We start from the raw sequence: 20,771 nt of genomic DNA, 5'->3' as shown, positions 1-20,771 counted from the left end.
CTGCTCCCCTCAGCAGTGTATTTCAGTCAGTCTGCCTGTTCTGTTCCCCACTCTGTCTCTGGTGAATCCTCTCACCACCCCCATCTCTGGCCTGTACCCCAGCTCTTGAATGCATAAATAAATCAATCTTAAAAAAAAAATGTCCACTATAGTGGCAAGTCTCCCACAATCTAAAATAGTGTCATTGTGTTGTGGTTTCTTCCAGTCATCCTGTACACTGCTCTCTGGAGTGCCCGCGTCATCTCCCTGGGAGCTGGGACCACCGTGGCTACCTTTAGTCCCATGTCTCTTCTTCTCAGGATAGGAAGCACCTTAAAGACAAGACCCTCATACTGTTAAGTGCTCAGCTGGGACCCCCAATCCAGAGGTCCAGCCTGCTGCCACATTTCCCCTTTGGTGACCTTGGAACTCTCATCATCTCCTCCCCCCAGATGCCTCTGGCAAATGATGACTTCTCACTTACTGCTAAGAAGTGCCCTCTGTTCCTTCCTTATCTGATTAGTCAGACAACACTAAAGGCTGAGTCCACCATTAATTACTCATTGACCTCAACCGCGGGTGGCACACACTAAGTACTGATTACACAGCAGTGAGGGGGAATCGAACTCTGGAGGCAAACGGCTCCATTCAAGTTTGCTGGAAATAACCAGCAAACATTACAAGTTATTCCAACACAATCAGAAAGCCTACAGGAGCACCCTGGGGAGCAGCAGACTAAGGGCAGGGCCCAGAAGACTTGGGTTCATACCCTCGCTCTGCCACTTCATACAGCATGCCCCCTAGGCACATTGCTCCACTACCATCTGTAAATGCAACAGTGAGGATAAATGACAGAACAGTAACTGCAGGGAAAGCCAGCAGCATGGTCAGCTCATTGCAGACATTCCATTGGCCTCAACAGAAAATCAAGGGCTAATGGATGATGGGAAGAAGCGGAAAAAGGAATTGACTTTACGGGGAGAGTCTGAAAGAACCAACAATTTTCAGTATCCCAAGAAAAAATAAGTTAGTTTAGTTCCTAAAATTAAGTTTTAGACATTTTGTGATTATAAAGTTCCATTTCAAACAAAAAGACTATAAAAAATTAAAATTAAATCTTATTGCCTAGGATTTTCTCTTAAAAACCAAAAATCAGGGGTGGGGAGCAAAAAAAAAAAAAATCAAATATCACAATTACAGGTTTAGTGTCACACATTCTAGGTTGAGCCTTTTCCCCTGAATAACTTCAGTGACCACAAACGGAGCCAGCCCCACCTCATGCAACAGCAGTGTAGGTAGGTGCAAAGACCATTCCAACTCCTTGTGAGCAGTCACCACTTGCCATTATTGAGTCCTGTTAAATGAACTGTATTGCTAGAATTCAAAGGTCAATTAATTATGACTTGCAAACCTACCAATATTAAAACTCCTTTTGATTTTTTGGTATCACTCTTGGTTCTATTAAGTTCACCTAATAACACACCATGTCCATTCCTAGCCTAAAATCCATAATTATTCATATCTAATTAGAGTCAAAAGAACTAAAACCAGAAAGGGCAACCACAAAGGAGAGAGGATGAAACTTTAAACCTAACCTCAAGTCCAAGCCATCACTGTTGGTTATCTATTTTACTTTTGGGCAAATAATCACAAATTTTCTGCAATAACAAACTGACTTTTCCCCCATAGGCCTTTTCACTTCTCCATTGTTGGCATCGCTTACTACTCAGATCCATGGAGCTAGCAGCTCTAGGAAGTGCCCTCCCCAATCCGTCTTTTCCACAGGAGTCCCACAGGTGGGACTTCCCAGAAGAGTGTTCATGAAGTGGCACTAATGCCAGAATGGCTCCATATCTCTTCTGAAAAAGCTCAAACATCAAGAGGCTGAATGAACTTTCAACTTTCTGGTGAAATCTGCTGATAGACAGGAAAACTAGGTGCTGAATACCCTTTCTTGCATTTGAAGAAAGATAGTAGTAGCTCACACATGTTGCAACAAATCTTTCAAACATGACTTCTAAACTATCAGAGTAAACTTGGAAATCAATGTCAGCTAAGATTATTTTTACATACATTTTATGCATCAAATTCAGTTTCCATAAAATTAGGATTTAGTTGCCACATTATCATGTTAACCCCATGCAAATGCAAGGTGCAGACTTTCACTGACTCTTTAAGCCCATAATCAACATTTTGTCGTCTTCCTAACTGTCCAGAACATTATCCAACTGCCTTTCTTTTCCTCATTTGGAAGAACACAGTTGATCCTGGTTACTGATCAGGTAAAGGACAGCAAAGTGACTGAAATCCACCTCTATACATTGGCTAGAAAATCAGTTTATCTTTTACAAGTGGAGTGATCACAATTAATTCTACAAAATAGACACAGGTATCAGCAAGGACATTATACATATCGAACTAGGTGTGGACTGAACTCTGTGGACTGAACTGGTGAATTTTTGCAAACAGGTGCATTACCATCTTAGCTTCATGGCACACCACCACCAAGTGCTACTTTAGAGAACCTGAAGAGGAAATGTAAAATATTTGAGAAATCATTTCCCAAGGGGGAAAGTATAAACATGATTTATAAACCACCAAAACAAGGTTCAATTGTAGAATACATTTTTGTTTACATTTAAAATAAATATGCACACAGGATTTCATTTTTCTGAGCTGATTTCACTTGTAATGACCTTCTTGCTGCTTTCTCCAGCAATAATTTTAGAAATAAAACCACTGTGAAAAATCATATATTAAACATGTCTTGACTAAAATTCATTTAATAAATGATGTTAGCAGCTACACTTCAATTTCCAAATAGAACAGTTTTTTGAGCTAAGACCTCAGTTTACCTAGTTCTCTTTTACTGGAAATTTAACTCATTTTATTTGGACACTTGGCTTATCGCTCTCCTTTCCCACCATTATTTACACTTCTTTAAAATAAAATACACTGACACATGATTTTTAAAAGTAACACATAACACAAAATAGCTGTATTAAAAAGCTTTTGACAGAATACAGACTTGGGGTATGACATTGTTCCTTAGAAAACATCCAGGAAAAGTTAACGTTCATGAAAAGAGCGTGTTTAATTACAAGCATCCCCTCCCCGCTCTCAACCACGTGTGCTAACGGAGGGAGCACGGGTACAGAGCAACCGTGTCACCTGTCTGTCCGCTGACTGCTGAACGTGGGTATACTTAAAGTTTGGAACCATTTTCAAATACAAGCTATTCAGGTTTTCACATTTCTTTTTCTCATCTGCTGGCTCAGCTATTCCTACTGAAAAATGGAAATACACCCCTCCCTGACACACAGACTCCCGCTCCAGCCCTTTTTTGTTTAGGTTCATACTTCCTACAGGCTTGGAGAAGGATTTAGTTGTTTCAGCTTAAGTGCTCTCTTCCTTTCTATGTCCTTAAGTAAGAGTTTACAGTTAAAAAGAAACAGCCTATGGAGCAAAATGTCAACAGAACTTCTACACCATGAGTGTGGCACTGCCACTGAGGTGAATGCAGAGCCCACTGGAGTCACAGGCACAGGGCCCGCAAGCAATCGAGAGCTGGCTGTGGCTCACTTTGTTCACAGCTGTCTTCCCTTCCTAATTTATATTTCACTTGTGGTTATTCAAAAATTAGTGTATATTTATTAAGCACAGACTTAATGATAGAATAGCACCAGTAGTTTAGAAATGTGAACATCCAAATTAATAGCCCTGAGATCAAAAAATGGCTGTGGGTATTATTCAAGAATTCATAAAGAATAGTACTGTCCTATAACAGCTTCCTTTTCTCCCTCTTTCCCAAAAGTTAATGACAAACATAAAAAGGCCTCTCCTGGGAGAACCGGTTAAACACCAATGCAAGATAACCAATGCCAACAGGTCTTTTAAGGGAGCTGGAATTTCACACACTAATGCAGCTTTCCAGAAGCAGGCCTGTACCTCGAGTTGCACCCATCAATGGAAGTTTGTGTAGTGGGTCTGATTCACAACAAGCTGATTATGTTCTATCATTTTTAGAAAAACTGGGAGAATATGACAGGGGGAGGAGAGGAAGGGTATTCCAACAGTACCACTTTAAGGTCTACACCATCCCCGCTGTCATTTGGCTAACTACTACCACCACACTGTTTTACAGGAAAACTGTCCACAACCACATCATTGATTTCTAAGTTCTAACGAACAGACTGGAGAATGAAGTGTTTTAAAAGGAATTACACTAGTTCAAATAATTTAAACATCTTCTTAACAGGCCTAATCAGAACAAGATCAAGAAATCTGGCATGGAAGAAGAAACACACTGCATCAATTCAAGAATAATTCTTGGATTATCTACAGTGATGCTACTCTCCTCCACAACAGAGTAGCCAAGAGGCCCTATTTCCACAGCATGTTACAAAGCAAGATAACACATATAGCATACATAGCAATACAGCAACATTTAAAGTCATATGACCAGGACGTTTTAAAACAATTAAAACAAAACCTTTCTTATTTTAAATAAAGATTGAGGAAATTTCCCAGGAATGGAAGTTTTGCCTTTGTGAAGTGATTTTTAAGACCAAAAGACTAACTGCATTTCTCATTGGAGAACCTGAAGACTCTGAAGGTTAATAAGAAATTTTTAAAAAATAAAAAGAAACTTTCAACTGAAAAATCTACGTAAAGGCCTCTACTATGTTCTCAAAGTTAGAGTAAAGAAATCACCTGGCTTTAAGAAAACAAACAAACAAACAAACAAAAACAAATGAAGCCCCAAATGACGTGGCCTATGACTTATCTTTTTACCTTTTTTTTTTTTTTGTTAAATCGTCTCAATTTTAACGGAACTCCAGTCACCAAGATTATTCAGAACAATGTATCTTGCATAAGAAATAAAACTTTCTTTTTTAATATTGCCTGCTATTATCCTACTACCATCAAAAGTGTGTTTATATATTTACATGAAAGCTGCTGCATTTGCAGCTTATCATGCAGAGTGCTTGTAGGTTAATCAGGGGCTCCACAGGTTAAATCAGAAAACACTGCAGGAGCCTGAATGATAGTCTGTATAAATCACTAACCAGCAAGAAACCTGAGGAGCTGGCTTTAAGTCCTGCTGGGAATGAGCTTGGCTAAGTCTTAGATGGGGTAAGACAAGCCACTCCCCGTACTCTGTCTGCCTGCTGCAACGTGAAACACAACTTCAAATTGTGCAACTTTACACTGTTATTGTGAGTTGGCTCCTCTTTCTGAGCCTAAACTTTTCTTGTCGAGCTGACTTGGTGCACTAAAACGGAATAAAATCTGTTTTTTTTTTTTTAATCTGTGTTTTTTACTCAATTCAAAATAGGCATCAAGAACTAACCCAAGATGCTCTATCTTAAGAAACAGAAAAAAGCAGTGGAGTGCACCTCAAGGGTTACAGCAAAGTATATGACAGCTGTTAGCACAGGCAGGACAGATCTACCGCATAGTCACACAATGGAGCAAAATTACTTGATCAAATGGCAAGAAATGGAAATTGTCAATAGAAAAGAAATGAGAACAGATATGTATTTTCTGCTGGACATCAAGGTGTGACACACACGCCTTCCCATTTTGGTTACATTATCGTCTAATTTTCGGATAACATTTAAGGCACAGGCCTATTGCAGAAATTCCTATTAACACACAGGTCATCTACTTTTGCTCTGTATAGAAGCCTAGACCCTCTCAAACTTATTCAACAGGTGATGAAATTTTTCCCCATTTTTACTTTTGACCTGCACCTTTTGAACTATACCTGCAATCTTTATGGCTACAGGATCCTCTGAAACCGGAACAAGCCCTTCTTTGACTTCAACCTGCTTTTCAGAGACCATGGGAGAGGTGGCAGGAGGGGGATACTTAGTTTCCACAGAAGCCACCGGCAAGGAGGAGGCAGGCTTAGAATCATGAAACAGACTGGCCCAAGACTTGGCAGGCTGACTGCCAGGCAGGGCGCCTGCAGAGGAGACCTGGGGGTCAGAAGGCGAGCACAAGCTGTCAGCTTTCACCAGGTCTGAGTCCGTGCTCTCCATAGGGTGTGACGCCACCCCATTGGCAGCTGAGCCCTGGCCCGAGGATTCAAGTATTTGTCCATTAGCAATTCCAAGATTTTCGGTCATATCAGTCCCAACACAAGGCTGAGACACAGCTGTCCTCAACAGGCTGTCCCCACTAGCCTCTGCAGGGAGGCAGGACTGTTCACAGTCAGCCCTGTGGCAGCCCACAGGCTGCCCTGCAGTCCTGGCACTGCCATCAAGGGCTCCGGGGAAAGAACCACCAGGCACAGCGTCACTGACGAAGCCCGTGGAGTCCTGAGGGCTGCTACAAGTTCTGGGGGACACTGACGGGGGCATGTGGCCCATCACCTCCACATCCTCTGTGCCTGTGCTGTTCGGGACTGCTGGATTGGCATGACCATTGACCAGGGCTTCCGTGGAAACACCACCCTCGCCTCCATCTTTCAAGTAACTGTAATAGCCAGGCGGGCGTTTCTTCTTCTTTTTACGTTCCCTTTGTCCTAGACCCCCCGAAACACCGTCGTTATCCAGCACATCCCCCTCGGCATTAGATCCGCTATCCAATGCCAGACTGGAATGCGGGTACTGGCAGTCAACGGAGTTGCAGTTCACGCCTTTATCTATTTCAGCAGGAGTCTTTTTGGAAGTTGTGCAACTAAGAATAAATTCAGGGGCCTGAGGATTCAATGTGCTTGAAATACTGTAGTTGGGCGTTCTCGGCAAAGTGTCGTTGGGGCCAATTACTTCATTAACACCAAACTCAATTCTCTGGTATTCTGGTCCTGGATAGAAAGAAACTGGTCAGTAAGCATCCTGTTAGTTAAGAACAGAGCTATATAGACAATAAAAGCAACAGTGATTATTTATTTCTTCTTAAAAACTGAAACTTACTCTTCCTAATTAACAAAGTTAAGACATTTCCATTTATGTGCTGAACAAGTCATTTACTGAAATAACTATGAATTTATGTTTAATTTGCAAATTTGAAAAACAGAAGCCTGTATTTATCTGCCACTCTTAGAGTAGCTAAGGAGGCTTTCAAAAGTTAAGAGATTAAAATGAAAAGGCAAAAAATATTTTGCCAGTTTAAGAACACTCCGCAATGAAGTCTGAGTCTATTAGCTTTATGCCTGAGATTAAAGAATATATACTGGACAACTCAATTTTTAAAAAATTCACATCTAATTTAGAGACTTAAAGTCAATGTCCATATATGGCTTCTCCAGTTGGTGTTATTTAATAAATCAAAACAAATTCACTACACCAAAATGAATCTCTATAAGTTATCTGTCTCCTGATCTTCTCCACAGTCAACTACAATGAAGTCTGAAATTGGCCTTGCATGGATGTGTATAAGCGTCCACTAAGAGACGCAACATGCAATTTATCTCCATGGGTGATAAAGGCACTTCCAAAACACCAGAATGTAACATCAGGACCAAGAATTCTTAAAAATCTCTTTGGAGCAGTCAGTACTTAACAGAGAACAATCTGCATTCTATCTATTCTAAGATGTATATTTTTTCATAGCTCACACTTCTGAAATTAGGCTGAGTTTTAAAATCAATTGTGTCTTTTGACACAGTACACCGTGTCATCTTATATATGATGAAATAGCTACAGATTTTGAAGAATACATTCCTTGTATTTCATATTTCATATGGCACTGAAGAGTTCTCCAAGTTGAGCACAAGTGCCAATGTTTTTAACAAATGTACTTCAAGTAAAAAAAAACAAAAAAAAAAAAAACACCATAAAACCAAAAGAATCATGTGGTTTGCAGAAAACAGAATATATTTGACTTTGGAGATCTTTTGATAGGTTTTTTTAAAAAAAAAAAAAGCCCCACAGGAGTTAGTTATGTGCTAGTTAGTGGGCAGGCAGGGGCCTCCTGTTTTGGTATCACAGCCCATTGTGGGTAGGTGGGACAGGCACATTCATACATAAGAAAAAACGAACAGTGCTGATGACCACACTTATCGGCAAGTTTACATATAAAGCCAACAACATGACAATTCAAATTCACTGGTACTGAGTACTGATAAAAAAAAAAACTTTGTTTCCTTATCTTGAAAACAATCAAAATTATTATTACACCTAGAGGTGAACCATCACTTTGCTTCCATGATGTTTTGAGGCTGCGATGCTGCTACGTGAAATGATGCTCCTGAAGAAGTACGCGTGCGCTCGCAGCGAGGATATCCTCTGGAGACTTTGCTGGACATTGTGAAATTATACTAAAAATTAGTATGCACTCTGGCATGCTGCTTGGGCAAGATTTTTATTATTTCCATTAGATATAGAATGTTGTGAACCTCAATTCTTAAATCTTATCATACCATAAAACATTCCACAATGTGACAGGACATTAATGGAACCGTTTCAGTATCTACAGCTACTAACAAAATAGTTACTCAGCACAGGTTCTGATCACAAGCCTGAAAGGCAGATTTCCCACCCAGAACAGTTCCTTTTCCTCCCCAGGAACACTCCTCAATGACAAAGGTGTGTCCATGCACGGGTACACTGCAGGGTAAAGAGGCCAAGGCAAAGTCTGGTCTGATATGTCAGGTTGAAGGAGTGGAGGAAGACCTGACAAAGTGTGCTTTCAATAATGCAGACCAAACCCTGGGTAAAGAGGAGCTCACATACAGGTCCTGCAGGTAGTGGGTTTGTTGGGGGAAGGAGAACCAACCTTTTCCTTCTCAACTGCTCACTGCAATCTCTGCAGAGCAGTAGCAGGGGCCTGGACAGAAACGTGGTGGCTGTCACCTTCAAGAGCACACAACTGTGTGAGAGCCACTGTTTAAAGTAGCCACCTCAGCTGATTTTGCCAATTAATTCTTAGCAAGGAGTGGGGGCTAGATTCGTAGGGGTAGGTCCCTACCCCAAGGAGTTACTTTACTAGGGAAGCAAACTCCCAGGACTGAAGAAGACAGTGCAAAGGGAGGGTGAGATTAAGGCCTCAAGGGATTACAAAAAGAGTATTTCCAGTCACAGAAAACAGTGACAAACTTTCATCAGACACTATACAGAGATCAGCAGAACTGGAAGGATAACTGGACATGGGAGGAGGTGGGTGACAGGCTATTTCAAGCTTTAGAAACTGACTAAACAAGACAGAGGTCTGTCTGCAAGGCATGCCATGATGAGAGGCTTCAGCATGGAGCTTGCTGTAGCTGGTGACAGCAGGAGGGAGAATAAAGCATTTGCCCAAAAACATATAGAGCATTGACAACATTCCAGATATTACACTGCACAGCCACTAAGCAAAAAACTAAGGCTTCTGCCATCCAAAGCTAGTCTCAGTTAGGCAGAAGCATTTTGGCACGGGGGGCAGACAGTGCCGGAAACCTCAAAGGCAGCAGGAGAGCAGAGGTCTCAGGGATTTAGGCTTGTCTGTCACTACAGCAGAGTGGTGGTGAGAATCCAGCAGTGTCTATGAGTGAATAGAGAATGGACTTGAGGGAAGAGGGGAAAATGGGAAAAGGGGCACCATAGGGGTAAGTGAACAGGAACCACGGTCTGGCAGGAAAGGGATGTGGGAGAACAGGAGCTGCCCATCTCCAGCAGCTACCCCTGGGAAGGAGGTGAGGTGATGGGCCAACCAGAAAGCAAGGAACAAGAGGAAAGGGACACAACCCCACCCTGAGCAGAGGAGACCTGGCAGCTTGCTCACCATGTGCAAAAGCACAGGAGACGAGTATAACCAAGTCAGGGCCGAGCAGCCAGCAAGGCCATGGGGTCTTCAGCTTCACTGACCAGCCTAAGTCCATCACTGTTTCCTATGTAGACAGAATCACTTTCTGATTTTACTCTAGATAAACTGTTAAAAGTCTTTTTTTTTTTTATTTATTTATTTATTTATTTATTTATTTATTTATACAAGCACTGGGTACAGTCAGAAGCGCAGGAGGGTGAGAGAATTCGCCAGAGCCAGAGTGGGGAACAGAACAGGCAGACTGAGGAAATACACTGCTGAGGGGAGCAGTGGGCGCAACAGGAGAGGTCTGTTTGTTACACCATGTGGGACCCTCACCGGCAGCCAGGGATCGAACTGGCACTACAGAGGCTGTGGGCAGTTTTGCAGCCCAGCGCTCAACCACTGCGCCACCAGGGGAGGCCCTAAAAGTCTTTATTTTATAACTAAAATCCCTTTCATAGACCTGACCAGGCTAAGCAAATAGGGCACACCAAACTCCAGGATCTCAAAGAAAAGGTTCGGCTTTCAGCTTTCCCAAGGCCAACAAGGGCCTTTACCGTGATACAAGCTGAAAGTATCTGACAAAGCTGACCTGTGCAGCAGCAGCCTGCAACCACTTGAACTCTGCTGTTATTTCAGCACTGTGCCTTAATGCAAAATTGGTATATCTCAGGATTCACCATCTCTAGTAATCAGCTCTGGGTCTGTGCAGAACCAAATAAAATAATAGACCAGGAGCTGAAAAGGTTACCTCAACTCCCAAGAGCATGAACAACAGATAGGACATAACCACAAACTGCAGGACAGATGGGAGTTGCCACTGGACCTCAAAGAGGGTAGGGCTCGGAACAGCACCCACTCCTGAGCGCCCACTGAACCAACTTCTATAGAAAGCCTGTGCTCTGAACCATGGACACGTGCCACTGAGAACTCTTAAGAAAAAAACAGAATTTGGGGCCTCCCTGGTGGTGCAAGGGGTTAAGTCACAGCACTATGAAGCTATCTGCAGCCATTGCAGCACGAGTTTGATCTCTGGGCAGGGTGCTACCCACATGGTGCGGTAGACCTCTTCTGTCTCGCCCACTGCTCCCCTCAGCAGTTTATTTCAGTAGACCCACCTGTTCTGCTCCCCACTGTCCCTATGGAATCCTCTTACCCCCTAAACCTCTGGCCTGTACCCCAGTTTTTGGGAGGGAGGGAGGGGAGGGGAAGGGAGGAGAGGGAAGGGAGGAAGAAATTCAGCAACCATATTCCTAACTAAATCTGGACGTCACTCTCTGAAGTACAGAATGAACTGCAATTCATTAGTCAGTGGTTTAGAGATGAAATCTGCTATCATTTACAGCAAAAACATCGAGTCATAAGGTAAGGTGTATTCTGAAAGTACAAATTAGCACCTATAGCCAGAGTGGCTCAGGGAGACGGGAGAATGAGCTTACCATCAGGTAGTTCATCCATAGCCTGTGCGCCACACACCACGGTCCCATTGTACGGAGGAAGCTGGGGGGAATCAGAAAGGAAATCTTAATTCAAAAGAATGTTATAATCTCATACGTGCTGTTTCATTAAGGCAATACTTCATTAAAACTCTTCACCCATGCAACTTCTCACGACACTATTTCTCACTATCACAAAACAACTGATAAGTGTGCTAGTAAATGAAATCATCTTAACTTTAGAGAAAGAACACCGTAAATGCTTTTATATTTTTACTGTTAAACAGATCTAAAAATGAAGCAAAAAATAGACTCTAGTGGGCATGCAAATCAGATACAACAAGATGCTAATGCTACCCGCCCCCCGCCCCCCCAGTTTCAAAGGATATTAGAGACTGCCCATAAATACCACAGCCACCTCTCTGTGGGTCCACTAGCAACAGGCTCTAAATGACATCTCCACTTCCTGTTGACAGCCACCACATGCCAGCAGTAGCAGGGGCCAGGACCAGGCCCACTGGCAGAGCAGAGCAGGCCTGATGAGACCAGAAAGTCCAGCTACCACTACCATGGCTCCTTACAACATGGTGCCTTAAGTAACTGAACTGATGGCTAGAAATCACCTTTTGTGACTGGAAGTAAGCAAGCAAAACAGTTTTCTTTGTAAAAAGGCAAGAAAGTATTAGGAACATCCCAGACTTTTCTTCCAAGTCATTCCATAACACTGTAGAGTTGGAAAAGATTCAAGTGGATATGTTTGGGATGAGAAAGTTTAAGATGGGAAGGGGCAAGTGGACAATTATTATCCAAAGACAGAACAAAAGAACAATTATACCCTAACACAGATTTCTCAGTCAGCTTACTGTGGTACACAGGGTGCTAGGCTAGGGTTCTGGAGTCAGCCAGGGTCAGAGACACCCAGTGACTCTCATGGCCATGACTGTATGAGAACTATTGCTTACTGGCTTCCACCACCGATTTCTCCAATTAACTTTTAGCAAGTCAACCATCACAGACATAATGTCTTAGTGCTCCAAGTGACGCAGGAAGTTCTCTCCCCAGTGAAATAACAAATAAGAAGCCAAGAACACAGGTGACTCCAGAACAACTGAAAGCTTTCAGCACCTGAGAGCAGCTTACGTTCCTAGTGCATGGGGGCACAGCACCCCCATGCTCAATGTTGACAGAAAAGGAGAAAGTTTTCTGAGTGCTGACTTGTAGTCAGACCATCACACACATCACCCACACACCTGCAGGGACTGCTGGCCCAAGACACAGAGCAGATGGAGTGTCTGGGGAAGTCATGAAGCAGCTTCAGGACCTGCTGCAATCACAAAGGACATCAGAAAACTCCCAGACACACGCCTTCGCCATTTCCATCAATGACATTAAGGTGCCCCCTGGTGTTGAGAGCAGTGCAATTTTAAAGTGCTAAAAACAGGGTTTGGATTTTGTTTTTAATCACTGTAATTTAAAAATCTAGTAAGTGCTAAAATCAAAACAAAAACCTTCCACCACTCTAAATTCTTATATCTTTTCTACTTTCAACCATCATTTGTTTTTCCTATTCATTCACAGGATAACAAAATTGCTCAATAAAATTTCCTTATGACTATCTTCTACTAACAGTGTTATCGATTTGATATACTAGTTAAATAGGGCTTCCTTAAACAGTCCTATTACCTTTAAAAAATTAATTAAATGGGGCTTCCCCTGGTGGCGCAACGGTTGAGCTCTGGGCTGCGAAGATGCCTGCAGCCTCTGCAGCACCGGTTCAATCCCCAGCCGCCGGCGAGGGTCCCACATGGCACACACACCTCTCTTGCCGCATCCACTGCTCCCCTCAGCAGTATATTTCGTCAGTCTGCCTGTTTTGTTCCCCGCTCTGGCTCTGGTGAATTCTCTCACCCTCCAGAACTTCTGACCCAGTGCTTGTATAAATAAATAAATCTTTAAAAGATTTAAATAAATGAATTAAAATTAAAATCCAGTCCTAAGGTCTCCTGGGTGGCTCAGGTGGTTGAGAGCAGCACTATGAAGCTTTCTGCAGCCTCTGCAGCATGGGTTCGATCCTGGCCGGCTGGGGAGAAACCCACACGGCGTAGCAGACCTCTCCTGTCTTGCCCGCTGCTCCCCTCAGCAATGTATTTCGTCAGTCTGCCTGTTCTGCTCCCCACTCTGTCTCTGGTGAATGATCTCACCCTCCCGCACATCTGGCCTGTACCCAGGTTCCTGTATAAATAAATAAATTTAAAAAAAAATCTAGTCCTAGACAGGGGTAGAGGCAGGATCTGAAAACAGACCAAGGTATTGTAGGCAGTAATACCTTGGGTTATTACTATTTCAACGACTGTGTTGAAAATACTTTGTTTGACTTTCTAATCTGCTAATAGCATAACTGAAGGACTTACTGGAAACTGGAATGAGGACTGGCAAAGAAATGCATTTCATTTTTACCCTCACAGGCACATGGTACCCTTAATTCAACAAACTACCACCACTCATGAAGACATCCCAGGAAGTGAGCATAATAAATACAAAGCAGAGTAACATCATAAAAGAAGTGTTCAAAGTTCCCTCTTGCAAAGCAGAAACACAAAACCTCACACAAATGCAAACTCAGTAGTGTAAAAACCTGTGATTCAGTTACATTAGATATGTAAAATGAAACCAACTTAGTTTGAAAATATTGCTCTGTTGCAGTCATGTGAAGTGAATATTTGGGTGCTCTGAGGTGATTTTTTTTTTTTTTAAGATTTACTTATTCTTGGGCCTCCCCTGATGGCGCAGGCAGTTGAGCGCCGCGCTATGAAGCTGTCCGCAGACTCTGCAGCACCAGTTTGATCCCAGCCGGCTGGCCGGCGAGGGTCCCACATGGCACGGCAGAACTCTCCTGTTGTGCCCGCTGCCCCCCTCAGCAGTGTATTTCGTCAGTCTGCCTGTTCTGTTCCCCGCTCTGTTTCTGGTGAATCCTCTCACCCTCCTTTGCATCTGGCCTGTACCCCAGTTCTTGTAAAAAATAAATAAATCTTTAAAAATAAAGATTTACTTATTTATGCATACAAGAACCAGGGTGTAGGCCAGAGGTGTGGGGGGTGAGAGGACTCAACAGAAGCAGAGTGGAGAACAGAACAGGCAGATTGACTGAAATACACTGCTGAGGGGAGCAGTGGGTAAGAGACAGAAGAGGTCTGCTGCGCCATGTCGGTTGCTTCCTGGCCGGGGATCAAACTCGTGCTGCAGTGGCTGTGGATAGCTTCATAGGTTGCATCTTAACCCCTTGTGCCACCAGGGAGGCCCCTGAGGTGATGTTTTAAAAATCAATTTTTGTGGCCAGCGATTCTGCCACCCAAAAAACCTTTAAGAACCTGGAATATCTCCACTGAAATTCCATTAAAGACACCAAACCATCAAGAGTAACTGTCTTAACTGACCCCCCCCCCCACACACACACACACACGTGCATGCACATACACCCTCCCTCCCCTAGTTTGCTCTCTGCTATCATGGGCTTATTTGGGAACTGATTAAGATGTGTGTTGCCTCCAGTGTTGAGGCACTAGAGAGTTTCAAGAACAACAATATTTTATTTTTTAACACCACTGAGGTTTCAAAATACGCTTATTCAGGGCCTCCCCGATGGCACAGTGGTTGAGCGCTGGGTTGCAAAGCTGCCCGCGGTCTGCAGAGCCAGTTTGATCCCCGGCCACTGTGTGAGGGTCCCACATGGCGTGCAGACCTCTCCTGCCGCCCGCTGCTCCCCTCAGCAGTGTACTTCGTCACTCTGCCTGTTCTGTTCCCCGCTCTGGCTCTGGTTGAATTCTCTCACCCTCCCACACTTCTGACTGTACCCAGTGCTTGTATAAATAAACAAATAAAAAATCTTAAAAAAAAAAAATTCTATTTAAAAAAAAACAAAATACGCTTATTCAGTATATTTGCTCTATTTTTTTCTAGTAGAAGTTCAGGTCTAAACCATCCTGGATTTTAAGCCACAGCACAGCTTTAGGAAAGGTATCAGTTACCTTTTAAACAGTATACTGATTAAGATCACATACAAAAATCAGCTGGCTGTTTCTTCTGATTCTGTTAAACTACTGACCACTCTATGTTGCCAGTGCAAGTAACTTAAAACAAGTAAACTAAAAAGAAAGAGAAAAACCATTCTCAGCTGAGAAGGGTGCTTCTGCAGAAAGAGAATGTTTTTACATGGAAACACCCCCCATTTTTCAAACTTTTGTTTCTCAGTCTTGACTGAGAAAAATGCTTTATCAAGTTCCTAATATCCCAAAAAAGCACATGAGGAACAGGACTGAGATCTAATCTGTGTCACAGCCACATGGCAGAAACAGTGCAGGTCTCGTGAGGTCCTGAAGGGCAATTATTTCCCAAAAGACAAAAAGCCAGCCCACCCTGCAGGTCTAGCAAGAGAACATGAGCCACATGCCCACAATCCAGACCCAAAGCCCTACTGCACAGCCCATGTCCTGTGTGAGTTATTATTTCCCTAACACAGACCCTGAATGAGGAGGAGGATACTGGGCAAGGTAGCTCAGCCCATGCACAGTCACTAACTTTTGCTAGCCTGCCTTTCCCTAGGCAGGTAATCCTGGTAATCCTCGTGCCTCCCAAAACGCAAAGCATGCTCAAAAGTAAAAACAAAAACAAAAGCAAAAAAAAAAACATAAAATAAAATAAAAAACAACCCAGAAGATCCCAAATAAGCCCAGCACACTAAGAGCTCTGACTCACTTTAATGAGAAACAACAATTACTTAAGCAAATAAATTTCAACATAAGCTGACAGACTTCAGCTCTATTAAAGTATCACACACTAGTCATCACACCAACATTAGTGAGTCCCTAACTTTTCTGTGAGGTAGATGAGCATTCTGCTGGGGTTGCTTTCTTTTGGGAGGGGGTTTGGGGGGAGGGGAACGACAATGAAACGAAGGCAACTGCCTAAGACCACAGAGCTATTTCAATGGCATGAGGAAGAACCACTCTTCAGACTTGAAATACAGCACATTTTAGATTGAATAGTTTTGTATAAAAAAATCACAGGAAAAGCCAAGTTATTATTCTGACATCTACTTACAAACAGGCACTCACAAACACTACAAACTGCATATGTTGGGCTTCCTCAATTCTCAGACCTTAATTGCAAAGAGTGCAATTAGTCTGTGGTGTTCTTGGGAAGAGCCAGACATTTTTACTATGATACAAAGACAGAAATTAAACTTAGCTTTCACTATTTTCTGGCTCAGATCCTTAGCGAACTTAAAATCGTAATTGTTAACATGAATGAACACGAGACAGAGTATTGAACTAAATTTATGCATTTTCTAAATTTACTCATTTTCTAAAATGAAAACTAATATGAACTTTTTCTTTGATTCTTTATGCTAGAGTGGAAGAGTAGAAAAGAAGTAATACATCCTGGGCCTCATGGTGGTGCAAGGGTTCAAGCACAGCACAGTGAAGCTGTCCGTGGCCTCTGCAGCAAGAGTTCAATCCCCACTGGCCAGGAAGGCGACCCACATGGCACGGCGGACCTCTCCTGTCTTGCCCGCTGCTCCCCTCGGCAGTATATTTCAGTCAATCTGCCCGTCCTGTTCGCAGCTCTGTCTCTTGTGAACCCACTCAACCCCCGTACCTCTGACCTGTTTCCCAGTTCTTATATGCACAAATAAATCTTTTTTTAAAAAAGTAATACACCCTTTTAACAACTGCATAGCTTAAATAATGCTTTCATTATGTTCTCATTTAATCCTACTTTCAAACTCTGAAGCAGCTTTAGAAGACTATAGGACTTGCTAAGGTCACATGTAAGGGACCTAGCCAGACACCAACTCCACCTATTTATGCTAAAGAGTTAGCTTTTCCTGCCCAGTTTACAAAACAGAAGAACTCTGTATGTTTTAAATGCGTAATGTTTGTGCGAATACATAACCTTGTTGATTTACTAAGGGATCAAATTAGTTAGGTTTCACTGAAAGTTAGTTTACTTGATATATACATTTCTCCACTTTTTCCCTTTTCATGCAATTTCAACTGATTGCTATTTAAAATATAAATCTGAAAAAAAAGTTCCAAGTTTTTAATTAAACTAAAATAGAAACCGTGACTCACATTAAGAATGAACATAAAAGAAGACCTGAATGGAGAAATGTATCACAATCATGATTAGGATATCCATCATAAAGATGTAAAATGTAATTCTAATAAAAATTTTAATAGGATTTTTCAAGAAACTTGACATGCTGATCATAAACTCTTAGGGAAGAGTTAAGAATAAAGGACAGTGGGGGTGGGGAGGCTCCCTGGTGGTGCAGGGGTTAAAGACACAGCACTATCAAGCTATCAACAGCCACTACAATATCAGTTTAATCCCCTGACAGGGAGCTAACCCACATGGCTCATCAGACCTCTCCTGTCTTGCCTGCTGCTTCCCTCAAGCAGCGTATTTCAGTAGATGCGCCTGTTCTGCTCCCCACCCTGTCCCTGGTGAAAGTTCTCATCCCCTCGCCCCTACCTCTGGCCTACAGCCCAGATCTTGTATGCATAAATTAAAAAAAAAAAAAAGAAGAAGGAAGGACAGTCAAAATACTTGTGATCAAGTACAAGGAAAGTGTAAGGGCCTAGCCAGACTGGTTAGAAAGCTGCAGCTGTTAAAAACACATGGCAGTGACAGAGACAAAAGTAAAAGCCTTAGAACAGGGCATCAGAAACAAATGAGGGCATCTGTGGAGCTGAGCTGACAGAATGGCGCTAGGACAACCGGCTTTTGCCATGGAGAGCTAGATTTCCACCTCGTTCATACACAGAAGTCAATACCTCTTTTGATTGTATTATGTACTAAAGAGGAAACAAAAACCTTAAAATCTTTAGAGGAAAACAAATGTCTTTATTACATCAGGGAAGAGAAGGATTTCTTAAAGAGAGTGAAAGAAAATCACAAAACATGAGGAAAATCAATACAGTTGATATTAAAAATGTACTTCCCTTACCCCCCAAAAGTGCATCAACTATGAGGTTAAGAGATACCTATAATAAGCAAAGCCAACAATTATTACTCTATAAATCAGTAAGACAAGTCACTTGATAAAAAGGACAAAGGCTCAGACAACGCACAGAAGCAGAAATCCACACTGCCAACAGGCATATAAAAATAACAGAACAGCACTCACTGTCCATAATCTGGGAAGTGTAAATTAAAATAATAAAAACTGGTTTATTACCCATCAGAGTAACAAAAATTTAAGTTTGCCTATACTAATAAGTCTCCAGATTTCTAAAATGGGATCAGAAAACTCATGTACACTGATGAGAATGCAGTTAAAACAACTTAGAAAACAAACCAGGGTCCCCCTGGTGGCACAAAGGGTTAAGAACAGCACTGTGAAGTTATCTGCAGCCTCTGCAGCACAAGTTTAATCCCCAGCCAGAGAGGTAGCTACCCACATGGTGCAGCAGATCTCTCCTGCTTGCTCCCCTCAGCAGTGTATTTCAGTCAGTCTGCATGTTCTGCTCCCCACTCTGTCTCTGATGAATCCTCTCACCCCTAACCCCCACCCCTGTGGACTGTACCCCAGTTCTTGTATACATAAAATAAATAAATCTTTTAAAAAAATATATGTTAGGGCTTCCCCAGTGGCGCAGGTTGAGCGCAGTGCTGTAAAGCTGTCCGCAGCCTCTGAAGCACGGGTTCGAGTCATGGCTGGCCAAAGAGATACCCACATGGCACAGCAGACCTCTCCCGCCTCACCCCCTGCTAGGCAGTGTCTTCGGTCTGTCTGCCTGTTCTGCTCCCCGACTCTGTCTCTGATGAATCCTCTCACCCTCCCATGCCTCTGGCCTGTACCCCTGTTCTTGTATAAATTAAAAAAATAAATAAATCTTTAAAATATATATAGGGCCTCCCCGGTGGCGCAACAGTTGAGCGCTGGGCTGCAAAGCTGCCCACAGCCTCTGCAGCACTAGTTCGATCCTCGGCCGCCAGTGAGGGTCCCACATGGCGCCCAGACCTCTCCTGTTTCACCCGCTGCTCCCCTCAGCAGTGTATTTCCTCAGTCTGCCTGTTCTGTTCCCCACTCTGGCTCTGGCGAATTCTCTCACCCTCCCGTGCTTCTGACTGTACCCAGTGCTTGTATAAACAAATAAATTAATCTCTAATATATATATATGTTAAACTACAAAATGACGAATATAGTGTGAAACTATTCATGTGACTTTTTTAAAATATATTTTTTACATTGTTGTTCATTTTTGTACAATGCTTCATTTCTTCCCTCAGGTGTAATCCCCACAGAATCCCACCATCACATCACCAGTGAGCACCATGTGATTTTTTTTAATTCATTTATATTTTCATCATTTTTCATTTTTTTACAATGCTTGTTTTCTCATGTGTAGTCCCCCTAGAATTTCTACCACCAGTTCACCAGTGCACCATCATCATAGTCCCTCAAGCTCTTCCCTCTCCTTCTGATCTCTCCCCCTCCCCTGCAGATTGTCTCTGATTTATAGCTGTCTATTTTTGTTTTGTTATGTTTGACATTTTATTTTTTTTTAAGATTTATTTATGTATACAAGAACTGGGGGACAGGCCAGAGGTGCAGAGGGTGAGAGGATTCACCAAAGACAGAGCGGGGTGCAGAACAGGCAGTCTGAAGTACACTGCTGAGGGGAGCAGTGGGTGAGACAGAAGAGGTCTGCCGCACCATGTGGGTAGCTCCCTGGAGGGCTGGGGGTCGAACTCATGCTGCAGATAGCTTCATAGTGCTGTGCTCAACCCCTTGTGCCAGCAGAGAGGCCCTATTTGACATTTTAAACCAAATAAAACACTACAATGTCCAATCTGTAGGTGCACACCCATGTGGTATGGCCTTGTGCCAGCAGAGAGGCCCTATTTGACATTTTAAACCAAATAAAACACTACAATGTCCAATCTGTAGGTGCACACCCATGTGGTAACAAAGTAAAAAACGCAGAGTGAAGAAAATACTTGCAATTTCAGTGTCTGTATTTCTGGGGAAAGGGGAGTGAGACAGGAAAGGTACAAGGGAGGCTTCCAGTCTATCTGTAATGTTTTGCTACTTATAAATACAGCAAAATATCACTATTAGTCACGTCTGGTTGGTGGGTTCAGACATTCCTCATATTTGTCTCTATACTTTTCTGTACAGTGGAACTCTATCAAAAAGCATGAATTAGAAAATGAAAGCTAAAATATAACCATTAATTGTATCTCCACATAGACTCAATAAAACAAAGTTTTGCCTTACCTCAACTGAAGAGCGAGGAGTCACGAAGAACTGATTGAATTCATCTGGGCTAAAATCTCCAAATATGTACTGGGGAAAAAAAAAAAAAAAAGAGTCACTGATCACATAAAATAGACAAATTATGTACTTTCAGAAAGGTAAGCTCTATGTTATAGCCATTCTGTGAAATATGTGGATCAGAATCCCAAGACCCTTTCTGGATTAAACAAATCAGGATCTGCAAGCAGATTTCTAGACGTGCAATTTCCCAAATTACAAACAAGGAAAATACCACTTTGTTTTTCCTATCAATCACCAAAGAACACTCTGAAATGGATAAAAGCTTATTTTCAAAC

General features: G+C 42.5%; 1 protein-coding gene across 1 annotated transcript in view; it reads right to left on the bottom strand.

Moving 5' to 3' along the window:
- USP10 (ubiquitin specific peptidase 10) overlaps positions 1-20,771 on the bottom strand; it is a 67,969-nt gene that overhangs the window by 19,482 nt on the left and 27,716 nt on the right. Inside the window, exons 2-4 of the mRNA XM_037516276.2 lie at positions 20,437-20,505; positions 11,154-11,214; positions 5,750-6,793 (exon numbers count right to left, since the gene is read on the bottom strand). Coding sequence (XP_037372173.1) covers positions 5,750-6,793; positions 11,154-11,214; positions 20,437-20,505 — 1,174 coding nt within the window. The remainder of the gene's footprint in view (positions 1-5,749; positions 6,794-11,153; positions 11,215-20,436; positions 20,506-20,771) is intronic.

Source organism: Talpa occidentalis, unplaced genomic scaffold (genome assembly GCF_014898055.3).
Source record: "Talpa occidentalis isolate TD23 unplaced genomic scaffold, MPIMG_talOcc4v2.1 talOcc4.17, whole genome shotgun sequence".
NCBI classification, from domain to species: Eukaryota; Metazoa; Chordata; class Mammalia; order Eulipotyphla; family Talpidae; genus Talpa; species Talpa occidentalis.
Note: the sequence above shows the minus strand (reverse complement) of the source record. Positions and strands in the feature narration are given on the sequence as shown.